Genomic DNA, 25464 nt, shown 5'->3' on the forward strand with positions numbered 1-25464 from the left:
TTATATATAAATCTAAAATACTAAAACATCTTATGAACTAAAATGGAGAGATACTAGACATGATTACATTTGGGAGATAGCAGCGTAGTATATATATATGGCGGCGGCGCCGCCGGAGCTGATGGACGAGCTCGTCGCCGAGATCCTTCTCCGCCTCCCGCCGGACGATCCCTCGCTCGCCGTGCGCGCCTCCGTCGTCTGCAAGCAATGGTACCACCTCCTCACCGACCGTGGCTTCCTCCGCCGCTACCGCGCGTTCCACCGACGGCCTCCGATGCTGGGCTTCATCCGCCACCACCTCCCCGACCACGACGGCAGCCATCCCTGCATAGCACGGTTCCGTCGGTTCGTCCCCACCACCGCGTTCCGCCCTGCCGATCCCCACCACTGCAACTGGTGGCCCGTCGACTGCCGCCACGGCCGCGCCCTCTTCTTCTCCAACGCCGTCGAGCTCACCGTCTGGGACCCCATGACGGGCGACACATGGCGGCTGCACGAGCCCTGCATAACGTACACGTACTCCACCGCCGCGGTGCTGTGCGCCGTCGCCGGCTGCGACCACGGCGACTGCCACGGAGGCCCCTTCGTCGTGGTGTTCGTAGGCACCGACGACAGGAAGGAGATCGCGTGGGCATGCGCGTTCTCGTCGGAGACCGGAGAGTGGACGACGAGCGCACCCTGCACAGTTCACTTCGAGGAGTACATCGACAGCAAGCCCAGCGTCCTCGTCGGAGACGCCGTCTACTTCCTCGGCGGCTCCGGCAACAGCATCCTGCGCTACGACGTGGGCGCACCGGGCCTGTCGGTGATCCCCCCGCCGCCGGCGCACGAAAACGGCAACGTCCTCCTCACGACGGCGGAGGATGGCGCGCTGGGGCTGGTCGGCTCCGGCGTCGGCTCCACCCTCCACCTGTGGTCCAGGGACGACGACGACGACGAGGGCGTCGCGGCGGCAGGCGGCGGATGGGTGAAGCGCGGAGTTATCGAGCTGCAGGACACCGTGCTCCCCTTGCTTGTCCCGCTCCCGCCGCAGCTGATTGGCTTCGCCGAGGACACTGACGTCGTCTTCCTCCACACCGATGATGGCGACTACGGAATCGAGCTCAACTCACTGCGGGTCACCAAGCTCTGCGGAAGTGGGAATCTTTCCAATTTCTTTCCCTACCTCAGCTTCTACTGTCCAGCTACTGTACCACTCTTACGAGTAATTTAATTCTCAATCTGTTTTATATTAAAAAACTATTTATCTATGTTTTAATATATTTTATCAATGTATATTATATAAATATAGGTGTGTATGTATGTATATATTAGCATCTATAAATCTATATAAAGTCTGATATTGAGAAATGGGGCAGTGGACAACTTTCAAAGCAAGTTTAACTATGTCTTATTAAAATTTAATGTAATTATCACTAATTTTGTTCTGGTTTGATTTGTCATTAAAATACTTTAAGCATAACTTATGTTTATTTTTATATATTTACACAAAGAAGTTTTAACCAAACAAATAGTCCGACATATGTCTAAAATTCATTGGAATCGTTGAATGATCTGAATCATATGAATTAACGCAGAATACTTATATTACTGCATCTGGTCAAAAATATTTATCATTTAAGACAAGTTAAACTTTTTAAATTTCGACCATTAATTATTTCATAAATGTTTAGTTCAAATACAAAACAAACGATAGACATAGATTTTCCTTCAAATTATTATTATAATATCATAATCTTATTTAATTTTATAAATTTACTTTAGAAAAAAAATAGTTAGATTTTTAGAAATTTAACTAAATCTTATTCTAAATAATAAATATTTTACTAGAGAAATTATGCTATAAAATTTGAATACTACAAATGCTTACGTTCTACAAGAAGGAGCGGAGTACATTCATCAATTGTCTCTCTTTGAAATGATCGTGATTCTATATTCAGGGAGTCTGTTTCGTATTGTCAGACAAAAATAAAAGGTCAGTAGTATCTGTCAGATAGTGACATGAAAACACTGTTTGATAGGTATCTGGTTTGTCCACAACGTAGTTTCAGGCACAATTTCAGGAGGTGTTTAGACATGTCACATTGGATTTTAGTAGTTGTTTAGACATGTGTCACATCGAATGTCTCAATACTAATTTAAAGTATTAAATAGACTAATAAAAAAACTAATTTCATAAATGAGTGGTAATTCACGAGATAAATTTTTTAAGCCTAATTAATTCATAATTAGAGCATGTTTACTGTAGAATCACATAGGCTAATCATTGATTAATTAGGCTCAATAGATTCGTCTCGCGAATTAGTCCAAGATTATGGATGTGTTTTATTAATAATCTACGTTTAATATTTATAATAAGCGTCTAAATATTCGATGGGACAAGGGACTAAAAATAAGTCCCTTGTTCAAAATTTTTTTGGGAGATGCGTCGGATCGACACGTACGGTCACATATTTAAAACGTTAAACATAATCTAATTATAAAACGTATTTCAAATTTCTTCTGAAAACTGCGAGACGAATCTTTGATCGAGTCAAATTAATCTGTCATTAGCACTTATGACTAATCACGTGCTAATTAGACTCAAAAAATCCGTGTCACGATTTTCCTATAACTATGTAATTAGTTTTAATGTTTATCTATATTTAATGTTTTATTTAGATGTCTAGAGATTCGACGTGATATTTTTGGGAAAAGTTTTAGAAAACTGGCCTCAGTTACCAACATTAACATTAACAAGAACATAAAATGTGATAGGAACTCTCAGCTTGTTCAGGAATCTTTTGAGTATAAGATGTAAAGTACTTGTCGGCATCTTTTAGCCTTATTTTTCATCAAATTTGAATTTTTAATTTTAAATATAGAGTTATTGGAGAGGTTTAAAGTCGTCACATATATAAAACTTTTCTTGACAAATTATTTTTTATTTATAAATATACGGCCAAAAGATCACCCTTTTGGTCATGCTAGTGACACATTTGACACTAGCTCCCATTGTTTCACTTTTTAAGAAAAAGATGAAAACACGATTTTGCAAACGAAAAATAATTTACATGTAAAATTTTTATATACGTATTCATAGCGACTCAAAAGCGAAATGTATAAAATAAATCATAATAAAAAACCATAAAGTCAAGTACAAATTAAGTTATAAAATTTAAATTTTGGCTTACAACAGGAAACACGATACGAGCCATTGTCAGTCGTGTTGAACTTGATGTAGTCAGAATCATTTTGAGGCTTGAACTGACGCAAATTCGGTGATATTGCCATGTAACATTCTCGGTAACATTGAGTCACTAATGTCCCACACTTCATCGAAAATGTCACGGGAAAATATCATTATATCCGGGTCCGAGGATGCGCGGACGAGGCATGCCGGCTCGTCTGGACATATGCGGAGGAGGATCTCGGCGACGAGGTCGTTCATCAAGCCATCAACTCCGGCGGTGGCGCGGCCGGAATGCAGATGGGATTCGTCCAATCCCATTCCGTCCAGAGAGTGAGTCGTTGGGACTTGGGAGTGTGCACCAATATAGGTGGGCCTTTTGGGCCTTGGCCCGTATATGATCTTATCGGCCTATTGGGCCTTCACGTCCCACGCACTAGAACATAAAAGGCTCAAAAGGCTGAAATTCTTATGAGGGTACTTAATTTTGCGACTCGCGAGTGTAGTGAAGTTTATTACACAAATGTGGAGCTCAAATCTTTATCCAAAATACATTAAAAAAAGCGCGGAGAGTAGTTAATTAAGGATGATCTGTATTATTCTCTCCATTTCAAAATATAATAATCCCCATAATTTAAATATTATATACTAAAACATAAGCATTTTACTAATATTTCGGAGTACTACTCATCACACCCATCATTTTTCATTCAAGACTATTCCTATTGTATTTCCATCTACTCTCTTATCATCACTCATTTCTACTTCCTCCGTTCCTAAATATTTAATGTTATTGACTTTTTTTTATAAGTTTGATCATTCGTCTTATTCAGAAAATTTATATAATTATTAATTTTTTATTATCATTTATTTTATTGTTAAATATACTTTTATATATATATATATAACTTTACATATTTGACAAAAAAAATTTAAATAAGACAAATAGTCAAATTAACGGCGTCAAACATCTAGAAAATTTATAAAAAATACTATACTCTTTTTCTTTTACTACTCCTTTTTTTTTGTTAGCTAGTTCAATTTTGAACTAAACTAGAGTCAAACATTTTAGCAGTAACCAATATTAAACAGCTGTCAAACATTTGCACATGCTACAAATCCGCAATGGCACAGCCCACAGATATACTTCTGGTAGCTTCGGTTGTCGTTTTGCAGCATGTGGCAATTAAAAGAAACCACACGGGCAAGAAAATACCACACGTGGTATTCCCCTCACCAATAAAGTAGATCTACGACTACGAGTATATATACTTTTAGGCAGTAGTAGGACCTGCACGTAGAGCGTAGACGAGCATCTATCTATCTATACCTACCTGCATTGCGTATTCTGCGCGTGTGGTTTCCAGGCTGGTGCTGCTGCTGCCCGCCGCCCGATGCACACCACAGCAGCTAATCTAGCTAGTTACTTCCCCTCCAAAAATAAATTTATTTTTCAACTTTTAATATAATGTTTGATTATTTTATTTAAACTTTTTTACAATCAATATTTTTTATTATTATATGATAAACCATTAATAATATTTTACGTGTATTTTTTTAAAATAATACATATGTTCAAAGAACACGCAAAATAAAAGAATAAAGTTTTTTTTTGACGGAGCTATACTCGCTAGCTGCTAGGGATGGCAATGGGCCCCGAACCCCGATCCCCGAAGGGGAAAAACTCTATTAGCTATAAAAATAGGGTGTAATCGATACCTAGGGGGTTAATATTGGCTAAAAATTGCCCCCGTCGGGTAAGGCGGGGACAGGTACGTTCTCCGACTCCCCGTCCTCGTGTACCCGTGGGTACCCGTATAATTTATGAATATATACATAATTCAGTATGTAGCCCAATAAAAACAGCCCATTAGGCCCACATAGAAACCCTAGCCCATCAATATGCAGACGCAGTCATGAGATGGGGGTTGGGGACGCACTCACGGTCTCACGCACACAGCGTCGCGCCGCCGTCATTCTCTCGTTTTCTCTCTCGTTCTCTTTTTCTCTGTTGTTCTCCTTCTCTTCCACAATCAGACGGCCAGAGCACGGAGGAGCGAGCCCACCAGGGCACCAGCTGTCGGCTGCGCCACCGGCGGGGGCAGCCGGTCGCCGCGCCGTCGCCCTTAGCCAAGCTCGCCATGCCGCCGCCCTAGCCCTAGCTCGCCGTGCTGCTGCTCAGCTAGCTGTGTCGCCTGCCCTACGGCCCTAGCCCTAGCTCGTCGCGCTGCCGCATAGCTCGCTGCGTCACCGGGCCACTCGTCGCCCGTCGCTCTAGGTCGCACACCACCGCGCTGCTCGCTGCGCCGTCGCCACGAAGATTGTTGCTATCGCCGCCGCTTCACCAAAGGTGGTTGGTTGTCGGGTATGGGCACCCATCGGGTTACCCGTACCTGCCTGGGAATGGGAACGGGGAGAAATCCTCCACCATTTGCGGGGATGGGGATGGGGATGAAGATTTTTCCTTTCTATGGGGACGAGGACGGGGTGACGAAACCCGACGGGTGCAGCCCTGTTGCCCTCCCTACTAGCTGCCGAGTTGCAAGTTGCACTGCACCTGGTGCACGACACGACCCGGCGGCCCCTCCTTTAGGGCCCATGGGCCAGACCAGGCCCTTCTCCCTCCTCTCCTTTTCCTCCGGTGGACTCTTCGATGCCGCCAAATCCACCAGATTAATTAAGCAGAAGTGGAGGAGCGCATGATTAGGGTTAGATCGAGCTGCTGCTGCTGTTTGATACTGCTCCTCCTATCTTCTGGTGAGAGACTTTGCTTTGTCTTTTGCTGGATGATTAGTTCTACCGGCTCATCGATCGATCGACTTTAATTTTGTTGCTCATCACTTTTGTCTGATGAAACCAACCAACCATTGCTAAGAACTAGCTAGTAGTACTATGAGCAGCTACCAGCTGATGGATGTTGTTGGCACTAACCATTAGTGATCGACTGGGATAGCCCCGTATCATGCATAAAGGTTAAAGAAACAGCATGCCGATTAATTAGTACTAACCTTCTATGTACCATGTATAGTACTAAAGAAATCGATGATGAACGATTGAATGGTTAAGGGGGTGATTGTTTGAAAAAAAATCAAACGATATGTTTGTAAAAGAAAAATAATTTATAAATAGAATTTTAATATGTATATTCTTATCGATATAAAAGCTAACGATGAAAAATGAACTTTAGTCAAAAATCCCGCAATAAAATTCAACTTTAAGGTTGAATTTTTCTTTCCAAATAAATATTGGCATAACGGAAAAGATAGGGGGTGCATGTAATTAAGCTCGATTGCTTTGTTTGTTCTTTCCATATATATCCACGCGCGTACGATACGTACTTACTACACCATAATGTTGGATTCGATCGGGAAGCTAAACCCTAACCAATATATATACTCCTACTAATCAGGAATTAATTAATACAGATTCTCACACTCACTCCTGAATATATAACATATGGATGTTCATAACATGGGCATCTCTCCTCACAAAAACAAATTAAAACGACGCAATCGTAATTAGCATATATAAGCATGCTGTCATGGATGGTTTACGTACGGTACGTCGATCGGAGATTTCCCTGAACCGAATCGACAGGATCTTGCTGTTGCTGGTAAATACGACAGAGGTACATGCGCAAAGCAGTAGCTTGAATGGTCAGGCAGGCAGCCACGTAGCCACAATGCTAGCTTGTCAGAAGGAGGGCAATGCACGCATGATTTGTTGGGTTACAAACGTCGATCAGGGCCTACGTACCGATCGGTCGGTTGGTGTCACAGTTAACTATCCACATTACGACTTATATATTTATTATGCTATATACATACTGGCCGGGTATACAACATATATATATATATATATATACGACCTAATATTACTGCAACAATTCAACATGCCAGATTGCCAGTTAGCTGCAATCCTTTCCCATTTTTATCATTTTTTTACTTGCTTCTCAACTGCTAAACATTTCATTATTCTTAAAAAGCTTTATACATAAATTAATTATCATCTCATATTCCTATAAAGTGTATTTTTAATTTTATTGTTTATATCATTGAATAACTATAAACATCATAAAATATTTGTTTTTGTTGTCATTTTGGCCTTAGCGCGCAGATCTAGAGTATATATATAGATCTTTGTCCTTTCCATTTCCTGTCTACGTAAGTTTGCAAATAGGTGTATATGCACGCATGTCCTTTGGACGCATCAATCCGACCCAACCCAACCCACACAATAATTATTTGGCACCAAATAATTAATAATTCCTCCTACTACTAATTTGGAGCCTTTTTAAAAAGAACAATTATTTGGCGCCATGCACTGCGCGCCACCCTGGCTTCGAGTCCCACGCTCCCGGGACGTGACCGCACCGGGCCCACCGACGACGTGGCCCAACAGGGTCGTCGAGACGCGTCCCCCCCACACCCTACTGCAGGTGGGCCCCACCCCCAGCCCCACCGGGGAATCTGCATTTGGCGCGCATTGCATGCATGCCGCCACGTACCTCGCGGGCTCTGCGTGCTACCCGGTCGACGTGTCCGTTCGTCACCACGGCCAACACTGCTGGCTACACCTGCAAAATTATTGATCGATCACGTACTCATGCACCCCTCGATCTGATGCGATTTTGGTGTTATTATGTGTGCCTTTTTTTTATTTTACAATTTCTTTTTTTCCTATATATATATATATATATTGCTCATTCCACACATATATATATTGTATGCATTTGTATGGTAGTATAGGGTGTTGGCATTATTGGTGGCCGGCAGAAGAGCAGTGGTCCTGCCTGCAGCGCGTGTGCTGCGTGCTACAGTGGTCAGCATGCAGAGGGCTAGCTTAACAAATTATTATTTGGCACATGTTTTTCATTCCTCGATTGCCTATCGATCGATCTCCAGCTAGCTGCACCCTTTTTTGTTTCAGTTTTTAATAGTATTCGGGATGATGATTCTACTGTACATCGATCAGGGTCGTCTTGTCATGCACGTTATGTTATGCTAATAATCCTAATCGCGATACTGGTCCGCTGGGTAGCACCCTTTGGCGCATTGTTAGAAGTTTAGCGTACCGTAACAAGTGTATTTCTCTTTCTTGGGCGTTCTTTTGGGAGTTTAGCTTGTAGCGTCTGGGCTCTCTCTCCTGCGTTGTTTTCCTCGGGGGTCTCTGGTCGAGACCAGTCTGGTCGTATGCGTCGTGTATCAGAATTTTTTTATTTTAATTTATTGATGTGCAATTCTTTTGCGCGTTCGAAAAAAAAGAAAGTGGGATCGATGAAGTCGTTGGGTGGTGGTTGGTTAATTTACTAATGCATGCCGATTTATATAAAACAATAATGTACATGCATCTACTGTGTGCTGCAATGCACTACCAAACGTATATAAACAAAGGCACGGTCATATGTAGGACTCTCATGGATTTGCTAGCATATATAGCACGTAGCATTGTACATTTGTATCGATGTCCTTCATTTTTGGATCCTCTGCCATGTCCTTCATTTTTGTATCCTCGACCTAACTACGTACACACTGTACGTGTTATTAGCTAGGTAGGTTAAGTATACAAGAGGGGACATGGTTTTCCCTGACCAGATTAATGATTAGGCCAGTCCAGCATGTATGCATGCACCTTGTTTTGAGAAGAGCTAGTGCAACTGCATCTGCATGGATGCTGCAATACGTGGCAGATGAGCAGGAGTAGTAGTGGTAGGTCACAGTGAACCAAACTATATATCGTGATTAAGTACGTGCATGGCCGAGTGCAATGCACCTTGAACAAACGGCAGCAGAGACCTAGCAGCTGAATGCATGTAGCCACACACAATGTATATTCGCATGCACTGAAACTTTTATGGGGAAGAATACAAAGCCAGCATTGAATTAATGTAGTGTGCTGTTGCCAGCGTGGAGGCTTGGTCCACGGGGGCAGCCACGTGATCCTGCGTCTTACGGCCCAAACACACAGAGCCACGTGCGCGTCCGTGTCTCCGCCATCCATCTCGTCTGATTGGGGGCTTTAGCACCCAACCCATCTCCTACGCGTGGATCCCCGTGAAGAATATGGAAGAAGATTAAGATAAACAAAGAATGTACACAGCTCTTTCTAGAGGAGGAAGAAGATAAAGAGAACCAAAGAATTTACCCAGTTCTTTCTCGTTTGGTTTCTAGATTCGTCACTGAATACATAATTATATGACCACGGTCGAATAGGTGTACTTTCATGTGTGCTTTGGTAGGATATATACACACTAACACACATAATGTATACATGTATGCACAGTTGCACATCTATCTTTCAAAAAACCTAAAAATTTTAATATTAGTTATTAACCAGTTGTTTTTATCTTCTGACATATAATCGGTATGATTATGTGTTCAACACTATAGCATTACTGTTGTGTTTATGATAATCTTAGTAGCTTTGTTCTATAGTATTTTGATGCATAGGCGCCTATAATTTAATTAGTATAGGTTGACTATAGCTTGTTGTTCTATTTTTTCCAAAAAAAACATATATATATTGTATATATGCATTTACATCTAAAAAACAATATATAATTAATTAACTATGTATATTTGTATAAACATTAATTCTGATTAATAGTTTGATAGCAGCCTCTATCAGACTCCGTATTTCGTCATCAACGGCATATACTTCCTCCGTTTTTTTATTTATCGCATATAACTGTTGTGTTTATGTATGATCGTTGTTTTTTTAAAATTTTTTTTGTAAATATGCAATATTACTAGGTCATGCTTAAAATATGTTTAGTAATAAATCAAATATTAATAATGATATTTTAAAAATAAAATAAATGGTACAAAGACCAATCAGTCTATGGCTTCGTAATAAAATAAAAAGGAGTGAGTATATATCGGTCGCCTCGCTAGACTGTTTGTGCTACAACTACTTCTCCCGAGGAAACAAACCGCACAAAGCCACACATCGGTTGATCGACAGATATATAGGAGATAGGTAGAACGAATTACGCAAGGGCTATGGTGCTTTCAGCTCGTCTTTTTTGCTAGGTATATATAGCTATAGCTTCGACGCCAACGATTTTCTGCAAAACCATGTACTACTGCGACACATTGATGGAATGATGTACGGCTGGCCTCCAATTTGGCTCTCCTTTTTTTTGGGTGAACTCTTTCAAAACTCTCGAGAGGATATCTGGTTACTATCTATATGTAGTTATAAAATTTAAAATTTAACAAGATAAATTAATGGGTAATATATCACTACACAAATATAAAAGATTATTTTTTATTTTAAAAGTTGTAAAAAATAAATATGACTATGTACATTAAGTAACTATAGCGTAATTTATTTCTTTTTATTATAATTTATAGAGATCGAATTTGGATATATATATATATATTTATAGAGTAATATATCACATATTTATCTAGGTTGTTAGTTTTTTCAAAAAGGTTATAACTATTTGGAAATAACATAGAAAAGCGAGGGACATCCGTTGAGGGTTAAAAGAATACGTCTCCTTTTGTTTACTATGGCCGTTCTTCGGTAGTTTAAGGTATAGTAACTCATGCGAAAAAAGATGGTGAATTCCTATATCATAAATAACTATTAGCAAACAAACTTAAATAGATCGATATGATTTTTTAAAGTAATTCTTTTATAAAAAATTTATACCAGAAACATATTGTTTAGTAATTTGGTAAATTCGTGAGGAAATCTAGGTTACCTGAACGAACTGGCCTACTTTGGTTGTGCCTTTCTGTGTATTACAATACGACTTCTCATGTATTATACACATTTATATACATGCATGCATGTATAGTCCATATGGCAAATTGCAGCCCACTGTATTTTTTTTCCCCTTAGTGTGAATGTGTCGACACCATTTTTGTCAACTACTATCGCTAGGCGCAGTGGTGCTACTACGACGGACGACCGACCTTGCTTCTTGCTTGCTTGCCCCAACGGAAAATCGTGATACGTTCGGAGATCTGCTGATCTCAAAAGGATGAAACGAGTCAACTAGATAGTATAGCAATCTACTCCGTCCGTCCCAGTATAAATTAGCTTTTTAGTTTTTAGATACAGTATTTAACTCTTCATCTTATTAAAAAAATTATGATTAATATTTTATTTTTATTAGATGATAAAATATAAATAGTAATTTATGTGTGACTAATTTTTTAAATTTTTTAAATAAAACAGATAGAGACATAAAAACTGAAAAGTTAGTTTTTTTTAAGTACGAAGGGAGTAGGCGGCATATAGAGTCATGATATTAATGTTCACGTTTCCTTTGTAAAGCTTGCAGGCCGTAGTAGCTACTAGTAGTATGTAGCACCACCGCTCTCATTTATTAATTTCTTCCTATAACCATTACTAGAGACCGCATATATGTACAACTTTGGACACAAAACCTCTCTAAATTCTTTTATATGTAACTGCAATATAATCAGTGTAATTATAACTTAATTTTTATGTAACTGGTACACTGTAATTTTAACTAGTAATAGGTAAATATAGATAAACCATGTATATTATCCCTCGGACCAATCAGATACCAAATAATATTACGTCTGTCTAAAAACATAGTTATTTTGAATTATAAATCTAAACATTAAATTCGTAGCTATAAATAGTTGTAATTTAGGATAGGCGGAGTATGTATTCACATGCATCTCGCTGATTTTTTTTCCTCCATATATACGTCTTTAACAACTGCTTAATTTAGAGTGTACTCATATAGTACTAGCATTGCCGTTATATTTATATTTATGATAGACTAATTATGCACTACATATCCACCACCCACATAACCCGTTAGAGACTCCGATTATTTATATTGGAGTTAATTTTAATTTTTTTATTATAATTTGTTTTTTAGCCCCAGACTGTTACTTAATAACGTTATTAAGAACAACATATAAAATATTATTTACAAATTATCAACGTAACCATCCCCTCTTTATCTTTGGCGCCCTTGGCTGCCACGACGGTATGTACCCTACCATAATACGGAGTAGTGCAATACCGGATTCATATAGACGCCCACGCAACGTACGTATGCACCACCTATTTTATTTACTTACACCACCGTACAAGTAAAAAAAAATACATACAGTAAAAAAAAATCCCCGAACCATCGCGCCCGCTGGCCTGGCCCCAGCAAGGCAGCAACCCGCCAGCCTGTCATGTTCCCCTTCTCCAAGCAACACGACAATACCCACCCTCTCTTCCTCTTCTCCTCCTCCTCCCACTATATATACGCCGCTCCCCTCCACCCCCATCGCCATCTCACCACTCCACCTCCATTTCTCCCTTCACTTCTCCTCGATCTCACGCTTACGACGCGGAGTTAATAGCTAAGCGAATGGGGCTCTGCTTGTCGAGCGGCGTGGCGGCGGCCGCGGCCGAGGCAGGGATGTCGACGGCGATGGTGCTGCTGCCGACCGGGGAGATGCGCGAGTACCCGCGCCCGGCGACGGCGGCGCGGGTTCTGGAGGACGTGGCCGCGGCCGGGGAGGAGGGGTGCCACTTCCTCTGCGACGCCGACGCGATGGGCTTCGAGGGCCCCGTCTCGGCGGTGAGCGCCGCCGCGGAGCTCTGTCCGGGGCAGATATACTTCGTGCTGCCCGCCGAGGTGCGGCGGCGCGGGTTACGCCGCGAGGAGGTGGCCTCCCTCGCCGTCAGGGCCTCCGCCGCGCTGGCCGCCGCCGCCGCGTCCGGGTGCGGCCGGCGGAGGCGCGGCTCCGTGGCGCCGCTCATGTTCGCGCCGCCGGAGGAGGAGAACTACGAGAGCTCCGGCGCCTACAAGCCCAGTGCGTCGCCGGCGGCGGGGAAGAGGCGGCCGGTGGCGCGCGTGCGCGGCGGGAGGAAGGGCAGGCAGTTCGCTCCGGATCTCACCGCCATTCCCGAATGCGACATGATCGCCGAGTGAGATTGGAGAAAATCCAAACCAAATTCGACGAATTCAAACCCCAAATTCGGATCTGGATTCGAATTTGCGCCGACGACTCCGGTCGTTCCGGAATCACGACGAACACGCCAGCAAGCGCGACAACGGCGGATGAGCTGTGAGACTGCAGGTGGGCCCAGCGTTGCTTGGCCGTCGGATCCCGATCGGACGGAGGCCGCGGGGAATACGAGGAGATTAATTAGCAACGCTAATTACCTCTCGTAAGAATTAGTTAGCATTTCATAGGAACTTTCTGTTGGTGTTTGAACAGAAGAGGATGGAGACGAAAAGAAAAATGTGAATAGAAATTCTCCGGCGTTTGATTTCTCCACGTGTTTGTCTCATGCTCTCAAATGGGTTACTACTATGTTATTATTATGAGTTATACAAACAAACAAAACATCTGTACCACCGGACATCTGGGTACAGCACAATAATTCAATTTGTCGTCTTCTTTTTTGGACGCTGCATGACACAAATCGCCATTAAAATTGCGTAGAAAAATCATTTCTAATGATCTGAATTACTTGATCGAATGGATTTGTCACTTCTTTTTTTTAGAGAAAAATATTAACTGTGCTAAACTAAATTAACAGTGACAATCGATGGATCTATCGAATAAAGCTCCAGGTAGAGCCGTAGAACATGTTTAAATTAGAATGCTGCAGCATTTTCCATTCTGCCTGACAGCTATTTGTGTGGGATTAATTATCGATCGATAGGATCTAGTCCAAATCTATCGTTTTCGGAGCAGTTAATTAGCAGGCTGGCTGCGGCAGCTTTTAATTCCATTTCGCAGGTCGTTCTCGTAGAGCAATTAAAGTGCTAACGTAAACCATCACGATCTGACGATCGATCACACTTTTCATTTCGCCTGACAAAGACAAGAAGTCTTTTTTGTTTTTTTTTACGTCGTTCGTCCGCCGTTCATTCGAATACGTACAGACATACAGTGCAGCGGTGGGCTGGCAGGCAATGAATTTAAAGGCCCTCGTTTTCGTGTTGGAGTTGAACAGTGCAAGTGTGCAACAGAGAGGGCTAGTGCTCTAGGTGGCTAACAGGTGGGTTTTACTTATGTATAGGTCTACATGTCAGCCATATTAAGATCAAAGTTAGATTGATCTCATTCCGTACTCGTAGGCCTCTTGCTCTCTCCGATTTTTAATATTTAACTTGGTTATTTTTTTATATATCTTTAATTATTTAGCGGCCACGTCAGACTAGTCAAATGTGAGGTCATATTCTCTCCCTGCTGCAGTGCACACCGGCCTTGTGCTCTGTGTACTATACTTGCGTAGCTGCATCCTGCATGCATCGATATGATCTCGATCGATCTGCGGCTACAGGTAGGTCAGTGCTCTGCCTGCCTAGCTGCACCAGTACCATGGGGTGCTCACTATGTTCAAAAAAGATTTCAAATTATAACATATTTGTCACATGTTTTAAAAAAACTATAATATAATAATTGTTTACAAATAAAGTTTTCCTGAGACAAACAACATGCAGATTAATCTTTCTGATTCTGCTTATATTTATAAGTTAAAAAGATAAATTTTTGATCTTAAATTTAGCTTAGTACTACCATTTAAATAATTAAATAAATAGAAAATTAGATAATTTCTCGCATTGAGCGGTAAAAGAACACCACCCTAGGACGCTCGCTCGCTCCATCAGCTAGCCACGCCCACGCCCACGCATCGCATGAATCAATAATTGTTAGGGTAGGGTGCGGCGAACGGACGATGCGACCATGCAAAGCGCATCATTCATTCACTCTCGTTTTTTCAACGCGCTTTATTGCACCTCGATCCCAATGGGCCGGCCCATTCCTGCTGTTTATGACCTAAACCAACAATGCGCTTCATTCTTCTGGACAAATTTTATGCTGGGCTATTCTCTCCGTTCTAAACGTTATAAGACTTTACTTTCTAGTCTTATTATTAATGAATATAAGCATATGTACATATATCATATGGATGAATATAGAAAAATCTAAAAGATCTTATAATATAAAACAAAGGGAGCGAATTAGAGTGATCGAAAAAACAAACTAAAGAGATAGAGTCCAGTTCAAATAGTTTCACTTCAGACACCGCTCATAGAGTTAAATTTAGTAGTTACGTACTGCTTAGAGTCTTACCGAACAAACCCATGTATACTGAGACTGAGAGGCTGACATGTATACTTTTACTTGGGAGTACTTGTTCCGCGATTTACGTATCAGTGACGACTCCCACTACCTGCATGCGAGTTGACATCCCGTGACATACTCAAATTCTGTTCGTGAGCCTACTGCATTGAACACACGCCCAATTCTCTGCGTGCAAAATCAACAGGGGCACCGCTAAAAGAAATTGGTTCATTCGCGTCGGAATACATTAGTCTTACTTAATTTTTTAGTCCTGGTTAGTTCCAAAAATTATTTATTAAAAAAATCACATCGAATCTTTAGACCCTTAAATGAAACATTAAAACTAATTATACAATTATGGGTGAAATTGTGGGACGAATCTTTTGAGCCTAATTAAAACTGTTGTTGCTCGCAGGATATGGTGTTCCTGGATGAGCTCCAGTTGAAGGAAATGCTGCTGAAAGTTCACCTGTTCTAGTTGGTGTACATGCCCGAACGGAAGGACCAGAGGTATCAGATATGTAAATCTACCAGTTGCCCCAACATGTTCATGGATAAACCCGAAAAAAGAGAAAGAGCTTACGATTAGCCATAAGTGCTACAGTAACCAACATGTGCTAATGACAGATTAATTAGACTCAAAAAATTCGTCTCACGGTTTCCAGGCAAAATCTGAAATTTATTTTTTCATTAGTGTCCAAAAAACTATTCCGACATCCGCTCAAACGTTTGAAGTAACATTTTTGCCAATAATTTTTGGCAACTAAACAAGACCTTAGTGTTATTATTTTTATCGCCTAAACTATTTAACAGTAGATCATTTTTATGGTCTAAATTATTTAAAGTGGATATTGCTGGAGGTTGTCCAAGTTGCTTGACCTGACGAAATAGCTCACCGGACCCAGTTTATACCACGGACAGCTCGACACGGTACAGTAGAGTCCAGCTTTTTTTCTCGACAAGCCAGGTGACACCTGGAATCAGCTGATGGGGCAAAGAAGAATACTATTCTCCCCGTTACACGTTATGGTATAAGATTGTCTGATTTTAAATATATTTAGGACCGTAAGGAACAGGGTATCTCCTCTCCTCGCTCGACTGCCAATTGTTTCCTCAGGTAGGCGATTTTTTGCTGGACTCAGATTCTTGCTGCTCAGACTGAAGGCATGCTGTCCTCTTTTATGATAACTAAAAAGAATAATTACTCTTAAATAAAAGCGTGCGGGTTTAAGTACTAGATTCAATTTGAAAAACTGACCAATTGAGCGAAATGAAGTCTCTGAAATGAAGGTAGTAAGACATGGCCCAGAAGACAGAACAACATGTAAACCAAACCACTGACATTGTAGTTGTATCAGCCGACGAGCAGCACACTCATGGTCTCATACTCTCATGGAGTGCGAGCCACATGGACAATAAATAAAACAGGGATGATCAATTGATCATAGCCTATACATAAGGTCCAACCTTTCAACACGCGTTCTCTGGACGAAACGCAGACGGGAAGATCCAAGATAAAACATTTTACACAACTCGATCTTATAGCATCCCCGGCAGTTCATTTAAATTTGATCATACCTATCTTCATTTGAATGATCATCTAAAATAATTTCATCATTTATATCTCTCTGTACTCCAGCAAATCATTTATGTATGACATCCTCCATATTTCTCTCGATATTAAAATATGGAGTTTCTCTCTTATAATATGGATGTCATCCAGAAATAGAGGATGAGATTGATATTGTGTTAGAATTTAATTTTTACCTTTTATCTTTAACTTTCAGGATAGAAGATGGGATGGATAGAGGGCTAGGGATGCTCTTACCTGTTATGGCTTGCATTTGGAGAGGTGAGGTCAGAAAACATGTGGATTGTTTCCTCAGGTCGGCAGATACTCTGTGCTGGATCCAGATTCTTGTTTCGCAGTTCCAAAGCAGGCTGGCACTTTTCGAGCCTCAAATCAATATAACTTACGCCAGTTATACAATGACAGATTAACAGGCGCTAACGTATACTGTCCCTCCATGGCACCAATCACCAACAAACGAGAACATACAGAGAGGGCACGACCCAAAAGAGATATCAACAACCAGTGAAACCAAACCGCTGATGACATAAGTAGTGGAATCAACTGAGCAGCAGCATTCTGATGGAGTTCACCACAAGGGCAATTAACAAGACAAGGACGATCATAGATTAGACATAATACATAAAGTTCGAATTTTCCACAAAGGTGATCAACCCATTTTACAAAAGATCTTACCTCCTAGAGAGCCTCAAAGACTAGCTAAATCCTAATATTCACAAAACTGCAAGTTCAGCCTAACCCATAGCTTGCATTTGGAGAGGCGAGGTTTGTGTCGAAGGGTATCTCGATTCTTTCCTTCACAACACAGTGAGCCCTTCCATCTTTGAGCACCATTACTTTGCCAGGAGGGCATTGGACAGTGACATGCTCTTTTCCACGGGTTGCCTCCTTACCGAACAACCCTCCAATTTCCAGTTTCATGCTGTTTCTCCCTATCACAGGTTCATAACCAGCTGCCTTCATGATAGATACAGCACCTACAACCATTACTGTAGTTTTAGCCAGCCATCCAATGAAAGATCTAATTCCTCCTCGTGAATTGCAGTTTGACATGCTACCATTCCTGTCCTCCAGCCCGTTTGTCTTTGCATCATCTTGGTTAATCCCACCAGAATCCAGTCCGTTGCGCATGCACTTTAACTTGGCCAAGTATTCTGGAGGATACAGATCATCAAGCCCAAATGAATTGGTGACATGATTTGAGTACGGAGGTAGGATGAGACCATCATCATGTTCAATTTTTTCACCAGCAAAGGAAGCAGCCTCATGTATTACTTCACAGTCCTTCCCCTTGTATTCTTTGAGCTTGTTAAGCAGAAATCCTCGGCTACGATCAATCTGGCTCAAGATGGTCTCTCGTTCATATCTTTGTTGGTGTTGGAGGTCCTGGCAGTGGCAGCAAGTTGTTCAGGAAAGCAAGATATTTAACAATGATAAATGGTAATCTAGATTGCGGGACACATTCAACTCTTAACAATTCAATATGGTGGAAGAAGAATTATTTAAACTCAGATGGTACAAAATAACAGAACAACTGCACAAACTCATGGGGTTAATACAATACCAATATATTTGGAGAAAGGAGATTAACACAATTGGTGAGACGAACAGCATCCCGTCAATCACAATGGAAATCAATTCTAGTTCTCAGGAAATTCACTAACAAAAGCAATAGTAAATGATGCCTTCGATGTGTTTGCATCGTCTGTATTATCATCTTAAAGTACCCACCTAGTGTGAGAAAGCAAATCAAACATGATTCACAAGCGATAAAGTTAACAAAATCAATTTCATTTGACCATTCAATTATAACTGAAAGTGAAAATCTGCATCCCAACAATTCAACACACCTCTTAGCAGACACACCCTTTGTCAAGAGCAGAGAGATTCCTAGTAGGTAAGAAATGACAGGTTTTGAACATGAGCTAACTAATGGACAGCAACTCCGTTCACTCTGCACAACTTGCACAGTCACTCCAGCCATACTCTGTTCCTATGAATATCCCTATCATTCTTTTTCATCCATCATGGCACCACTACAAATATCTGAACCTACAACTAGTGAACCGGCAGCCAATTAGAACTAATAACCCCTTTCTTCAGTTATGTGATTATATATTTGCATATTCGGAATTAATTAACACCGAAAGAAAAGAAGGCAATGCCAAATTAATCCACAACCTATAATATAAGCCACAATCTCTTAAGTAGTAGTAGTAGAAAATGAGGATTAGTCCTAAGACCTAAATTTAGCAATAGTAACAAATTTACCAGTTCACACAGAGCGGCAGAGGGAGGGAGGGAGGGAAAAAAATGGCATCTTTACACATTGAACGGGAACAGTAAGAAGAATGAGATAAGATGAGAGCGACCTGCAGGGACGCGAGCTGCCGCTCCAGCGACTGGAGCGCGTCGCTGATGCCAACGAGGCTCTCCACCTCCGCCGCCTCCTCCTCCTCCTCCTCACCGCTGTAGTCCTCCTCCCCGGCGCCCAGCCGCTTCACCGCCTCCCTGGCCTCGCTCTCGGACGGCTGCGGGGCTCCGGCCGCGGCGACGCAGGCGGAGATCCTGGAGCGGAGGTCGGAGGCGCGGGCGAGGACGAGGCCAATCTCCTCCCCTTCCATGGTCGCCGCCACCGCCGCAAAACCCTAGCTAAACCGGAGGGGGCGGCGGGGCGTCGTCGTCTTGTGTCCCTCTCCGCCGGCTAGTGGCTGTGGTGACTGGTGAGGCCGAGAGAGGCGTAATCCGAAGCTTGCAGGACACAATCCGCCTGCAGGTGGGGCCCCGAGCGACACTGGCCGTTGGCTCTGATACGGTTCCGTCCGAACTATACTGGTATCATCCAATACCGAATGATATTTGACGGTGTTTAGTTGGAAAAATAAAAAATTTTAGTTGTCAGGTGTCGGAAGAGGTTTTTAAATACGAATGAAAAAAAAATTTTATGGCTCGACTAGAAACCGCGAGACAAATCTTTTGAGGCTAATTAATCTGTCATCAGTGCATGTAGGTACTGTAGCACTTATGACTAATCATGGACTAATTATGCTTAAAAAATTCGTCTCGCGATTTCTCACATAACTATGCAATTGGTTTTTCACTTCATCTATGTTTAATACTCTATTTAGATGTTTAAATATTCGATGTGATATTTTTGGGAAAATTTTTTGGCAGCGCCGATGGCATTGTGGGTGGAGACCGGCGCCTGAGGAGGGGAGCCGCGTGACGCGGAGACCCGGGCGTGCGGGGAGTAGTTCCGGTGAGCGCAGGCGGTGAAGGAGCATGAAGAAGAGGCGTGCACACGTAAAAGAGCGGTGTTGGAGGAGACACTTTAAGATTAGTTATAATTTTGCATATTTTTTTTAAAAAAATGAGACAAACAATCAAACGTAGATTTAAAAGTCAACGACGCCAAATAAATAAAACTAATAGGAGTAATATATGCTACTCCTAAAATTAATGTATTTCTATTGTTAAAATTTCCCCACATAGAGGACCTTTCTATAGTACAACCTTTCTTTCAACCACTCTACATTTTAATTTTCTTTCCATTTTACTCTAAACTCCCACATCCGTTCTAAAATATAAATATTTTAGGTTGCTTAGTATAGACGAAGAAGATACCAACCTAGTGTCTCTGTTCTAAAATATAAAGATTTGCAAGTTGTTTAGTATAGACAAGATGTCAAGAAATTTCCTTTTAGTCACTTTAGTGTTGTTTAGTCTTTAAACAAGAAAATTTCTTTGATAGGTTCATAGAAAAAAGATTAAAATTCTTTCAAAATGTTGGGGAAGAGATTCAGCCCCACTATTATTTTCTTCTATATTCGTCTCTGCACGCTTATTGACAAAAAAAAAAAACGTGTCGTGACGTGACGACGACCCTGGCATGATCCCGAGTAAAAGGAGATAAAGAAAGAGGCGACTTTGTTTTGCATTTTCCAAATACGAATTCTCACCCAGGAACTCAACTGGCAATATGTTTCCCTCACTTTCAGATTAAAAGACCGAACTGAACTGAAACTTCGTCTCATCCTTTCCTCTATTTTCTTCTCTCTATCTACATCAAAAAAATAATCTTTACAGCGCACAGATCACACACTGCACAGCTTGATTTCTTACTCACGCTACCACTGACACAAACGCAATCCTAGATAATTATGTGTAACGATCCTAGAACCAAATCTATCAACACATGGAATTGATCATCTTCTCCTAATCTCACTCAGTCAGCTTGCCATTCATGGTGGATGATGCGGTGAGAGATGGCAAGATCGATGGATCAGGTGAGGTGGGGGAAGGCGAGGTCCCTGGCGAGCAGGTACCGGAAGCTCTGCCGGTACGGCGCCCACTCGACGGCCTTGCTCGCCGACCTGCCCTGCCGGCACCGCTGCACCGCCGCCCTCAGGCTCTCCGGGAGGCACCGCTGCACGGCGTCGACGAGCCGCTCCGGCGAGAGCCTGGCGTCCCTGGCGTACGACTCCAGCAGCTTGGGCAGCACCACGCGCTGCTCCTTCCGGACGCCGACCGTCGCGCGGATGTACTCCTCCCTCGCCGCCTCCAGCTGCTGCGACAGCCGCTTCGGGCTGAACACCCTCACCTGCATCGCATCGCATCGCCACCAAGAAAACCATTCAGCAATGATGATTCATCTTCTACTTTGATGAAATGATGATGAACAAAGTGCAGTTGGATGCAGTGCTGCATCATGCTGCAACATTCCATGCAGTACAAATTTTCCATTTTTCCAGCAGCTAGGTAACGTAGGTAACCCATACCGAGGTAGAGACTAGAGAAAGAAAAGAAAGGAGATACTAGTTGCCAAGTTTCTTTCATGATTGTGTCATGTCAGGATTTGCATGTATAATAGCTTTATCACTTTCAGAGACATACGAAATACTCTACTAGGATTGTGTTCATGTTCAGAATTCAGAAGTTGTTCAGATTCAGAGTGTTCAAGAAGTGACATGACTTGGTTACTGTTTTCTGTCAGGTGAAAGTTATCAGATGTAAAGGGTGAGAAAAATTTGGAGATGGGGATGGTGTTCTTACCGCGGGATCAGAATGGCTTCCTGAACAAAGCGCAAAGCGCAAAAGGGGCTCCGATTGATGGATGGCAAAGGCTTGCCATTCTCCTCCTCCTGCTTTGCTCGCTTTGCTTTTGATCCTTGGGTGAAGCAAAGTCCTCAGCCACTGCTTGCGTTAAAAGGATCAACAAATTCAGGTAAATTCTTTTTATCAGCACATAGATGTGTCTCTAAACATCTCATCAAGTATGTAGGAACATTCTTCTATCTAGCTCTTCACTAGGTTCTTGACCAAATGATGTCCACACATACCTGTCCTGGACAGTGAGTGCTGCATCCAAGAACCAGCCCCTGGATGACTGCTGCATTGATGGTGCGCCCGGCAATCTTGCATTCAGCCTGAAGGAAACATTCAGAGCAAGATCAAGAAACCTTTTACTTGTTCGAGGCCATTTTGATGATTCTACCAAGAGTGAGGTCCCACTTTACCTTGACAAGAAGTGATGTCTTCTTGAGGTGGTTCTGTGGGATGCCATACTTGAGATATGCCTGTGGAAGTTAGTGCCAAGGCTCATTATATTCAGACTTCAGAGGAATGAGTAGGCAGAACAGTAGTGTCAATTAACAGTTCACTGGTGCATAAGTTGTAAAGGGAGAGGGACATTTACATGCATCAGCAATGCATTGTGTATGTTGATCCAGAAGGCAAGCTTTTCATCGTTTGTCATTCTTCTCAGATCTATGGTCTCCAACCGATACAGAATTAACCTGAAGAACAAATGCTAATTGTAAGTGTATAGTACTATACTACAGAAGTACAGATACCACAATTCACAGTACTGAACAGATTACTGAAAATTGGGGAAATTTCACCCACTGGAGGCTTGAAAGTAGAACAGCTACCAAGAACAACTCACTTGTAAGTTTGGAGCAAATCCTCCACTTCTCTTAGCCTTCGACGATCACGGGAAATCGAAGGAACCTCAACCATGGTGTTGTACGGTCCACTGAACTCTTTCTGCCCCTCGACGCGAAATGGGTTGATCAACCGGGAGTCCAATGTTGCTTCTTTCCTGCAGTTGGGACTCCACATGTCCCCGAGATACTGTGGGGAAACCACACTGGTTGAGGAGAATGACGATGTCGGCGACGACGAGGCGCGGTGGTGCTCAAGAGGAGGATCAGCAAGCTTGCAGTACACCCCTGCCATGCACCTGACCATCTCCTCAGAGAGGTTGTTTGGAGTTTCAGGGATGTGATCAGCTACATTTGTCCCCAGGTAGTCAGCTAAGCTTACCACTCCTGATGGTGCTGCCTCTCCTTCCTGCTCATGACCACAAGCTCAGTCAGTTTAATACCAAAATTCAGAATTTTACAGTAACATAATCAGTTGTTGATCTTATTTCTGAACACTGAACTGTAAAACTAGTTCTGAAGTAATCTAATAGGTGCAATCTGAATTTCATGGAACCCTAGAATTATCAAAATTCAGAATCTTACAATATAACATAGTTCAGTGCTAATTCTGAACCCTAGACTGCTGTTGCACATATTCAGTTTCAGTGAAGTTTCTGCTCATACTTTTGTGGGATCTTACTTCTGAACACTACACTGAAAAATTAATTTCTGAAAGAAATGCAGTAATCTAACAAGTGCAAACTAAATCTAGTGGCATCCTAAAATTATCAAAATGAATTCTTGCAGACATTCTTTAAAAAAACTAATCTTGCAGACTAAACAATCACCTCCAAGAATGAGAAAGGTTGAGAGTGGCACGAGCGGAGAGCCCTCGCGAGGCTCTCCTCGGACGGCGAGATCCTGGACGAACACACTCCCCGGAACGACAGCGCGGACTGGCTGCGGAGTCCATGGTCGGAATCCACCGTCTTCCTCGGGCACGTCGACGGCGAGCAGTCGTCGACGGCCACCGTGCCGCCGCCATTCCACCTCTTGCTGAGCGGCGGCGGGCAGCTGTAATGGAGCACCGCGTCGCTGGCGCCGCCGACTCTCCTGACCGTTGCCGCCTTCGCCTTGGGCGTCTCCTCCAGTAGCGAGCACCGCGAGCTCACCGACAGCTTCGGCGCCTCCCGGTGAGCATCTGAAGACGGCAATGTCGGTGCTTGCTGCTGCTGATCAAATGCTTTCCTGTACAGTGTCAACAGGTACTGCTCCAGGTGCTTGATCTCCAGCTCCAATGTGGCAACCTCCCTTATCAGCTCATTTGCAGGCTGAAACATCACCATGATCTCTGATGAACATGCTGTTCTTGACTGCATCAACAGGCTTAAATGGAAGATCATAAGCAGGTAAAGATTTCACCTTTAGCAATGGGCTCTCGTGCGAGATAGTGACGGGAGCAGGATGATCAGGCGGCCCCAGTGCTTTCTCCAGTGCGCCGCGCACCACCTCCTGATCCTTGAGGTGCCTCTCCAGCTGCAGAATCTGCATCAAGAGCATCACATCAGAACCCCTATGCAGGTAATTCAGTCAAAATTAAAGGTGGAAAATTAATCAGTGCCCTTGCAAAGACTAAAGATTTGGTCTTTTCAGACAGATAAGTACAGATAGGTCAACAATGAAAGTACTGGACTGAACTGTTCTTAATGTGAGTACCAACAATAATAGATAGATAGGTTCCATGAACAACAGTAAATTTTTCTTGTCCTTGCCTCTTTTCTCAAGGAGTTTTGTGCCTCACTCATTGATGGCTGAATTCCCTTCTTGGTTTCATTCTTCAGATGAGGGTTTGAGTTTCTACCAGGCTGGAAAACCACAGAAAAAATTACAGCAACCAGTAGCATAAGGAATCTTGCGAAGAAGGGCCAGAGAAACAAGAACTTACCAACTTCGGTTGATTACATGCTTTCAGTGAAGAACTCAACGAATCTTTAGCGTTCTTATCCTCCAAATCACTGCCATTATAGGAACCAATGAAATTTCCTAACTAACATTTCTGTGTGGTAAGATAACATCAACAAAAACGAAGAGACTTTCAGAAGCAAGTTCATTAGTCCAACCTCTTAGAACGATTGTGCTTTACTGTGGTATTGGAGGGCTTCATTGCTTTGGGTAAGGACTTACGCCCTTTCTTCTCCAGTATCTCCATCTCTGTTCTTCAAGAACACTTTCTGAAACCAATCAATAACTGAAAGCAACATGGAAAACCAAGCCAAGGCAGTAGTAAGAACAAGTGATCAAGAAAAGCCCAGAACCAAATGGAGAGAAGCATTCATGAAGAACACAAAAACAACTTACACAATTATTCCCAGCTAGAGCTCACAGCTGAAGGCTCAGAGAAAAGAAGGGGAGGGAAGGAGAGAGAGCTCCCAATGATGCAAGTGAGCAGCAGAATGGTGCCTTCAGAGAGCAGAAGCCACACTAAAATCCAAGAAGCCTTGCACTGTACACAGCCACCACTGCCAATAGGCCATCTACCACCACCAACTCCTCTCCACTTCTCCAGGTCAAAGTGTGTTAGGCTAGGTAGACATTTTGCAAACTGAAAGGCCTCTTTAACTGCATCTTCAACTGCAGAAACCCCCCAAAACAGCAGCCACCACTGGCTTGTTAATTGTTATAGTGTGTTAGCCTGCAAAAAGCCATTGA

General features: G+C 42.5%; 4 protein-coding genes across 4 annotated transcripts; 2 read left to right on the forward strand and 2 right to left on the reverse strand.

The window, feature by feature from the left end:
- The first annotated feature begins 97 nt into the window (after nt 1-97).
- Nucleotides 98-1213, forward strand: LOC102721465. Its single transcript, XM_040525826.1, has one exon. The coding sequence runs from the start codon at nt 98-100 to the stop codon at nt 1211-1213; it is 1116 nt and encodes a 371-aa protein (XP_040381760.1).
- An 11253-nt stretch (nt 1214-12466) lies between these two features.
- LOC102721753 lies at nt 12467-13534 on the forward strand. Its single transcript, XM_040526368.1, has one exon. The coding sequence runs from the start codon at nt 12525-12527 to the stop codon at nt 13089-13091; it is 567 nt and encodes a 188-aa protein (XP_040382302.1). The 5' UTR covers nt 12467-12524; the 3' UTR covers nt 13092-13534.
- Nucleotides 13535-17365: 3831 nt separating this feature from the next.
- LOC102722033 (plastid division protein PDV2) lies at nt 17366-19559 on the reverse strand. Its single transcript, XM_015839368.2, has 2 exons — nt 19204-19559; nt 17366-18217 (listed from the first exon to the last, which is right to left on the reverse strand). Exons 1-2 carry the CDS (start codon nt 19453-19455, stop codon nt 17561-17563), a joined length of 909 nt encoding a protein of 302 aa, XP_015694854.1. The 5' UTR covers nt 19456-19559; the 3' UTR covers nt 17366-17560.
- A 1091-nt stretch (nt 19560-20650) lies between these two features.
- On the reverse strand, nt 20651-24997 carry LOC102722782. The gene is made up of 11 exons (XM_040526007.1): nt 24876-24997; nt 24701-24770; nt 24528-24620; nt 24178-24300; nt 23604-24086; nt 22776-23182; nt 22527-22626; nt 22348-22407; nt 22171-22257; nt 21884-22024; nt 20651-21431 (listed from the first exon to the last, which is right to left on the reverse strand). The coding sequence occupies exons 1-11, from the start codon at nt 24962-24964 to the stop codon at nt 21114-21116; spliced, it is 1971 nt and encodes a 656-aa protein (XP_040381941.1). The 5' UTR covers nt 24965-24997; the 3' UTR covers nt 20651-21113.
- Nucleotides 24998-25464: the final 467 nt, after the last annotated feature.

This window comes from Oryza brachyantha, chromosome 7 (assembly GCF_000231095.2).
Source record: "Oryza brachyantha chromosome 7, ObraRS2, whole genome shotgun sequence".
Classification (NCBI taxonomy): Eukaryota; Viridiplantae; Streptophyta; class Magnoliopsida; order Poales; family Poaceae; genus Oryza; species Oryza brachyantha.

Coding starts and splice junctions, on each gene's coding strand:
- LOC102721465 (XM_040525826.1), top strand. CDS start 98: ATGGCGGCGGCGCCGCCGGAGCTGATGGACGAGCTCGTCGCCGAGATC.
- LOC102722782 (XM_040526007.1), bottom strand. CDS start 24,964: ATGGAGATACTGGAGAAGAAAGGGCGTAAGTCCTTACCCAAAGCAATG. Junction 23,183..23,603: donor AACCTTTCTCATTCTTGGAG/GTGATTGTTTAG, acceptor GGTCATGAGCAG/GAAGGAGAGGCAGCACCATC. Junction 22,025..22,170: donor GCACTCACTGTCCAGGACAG/GTATGTGTGGAC, acceptor TAACGCAAGCAG/TGGCTGAGGACTTTGCTTCA.
- LOC102721753 (XM_040526368.1), top strand. CDS start 12,525: ATGGGGCTCTGCTTGTCGAGCGGCGTGGCGGCGGCCGCGGCCGAGGCA.
- LOC102722033 (XM_015839368.2), bottom strand. CDS start 19,455: ATGGAAGGGGAGGAGATTGGCCTCGTCCTCGCCCGCGCCTCCGACCTC. Junction 18,218..19,203: donor GGCAGCTCGCGTCCCTGCAG/GTCGCTCTCATC, acceptor TGCCACTGCCAG/GACCTCCAACACCAACAAAG.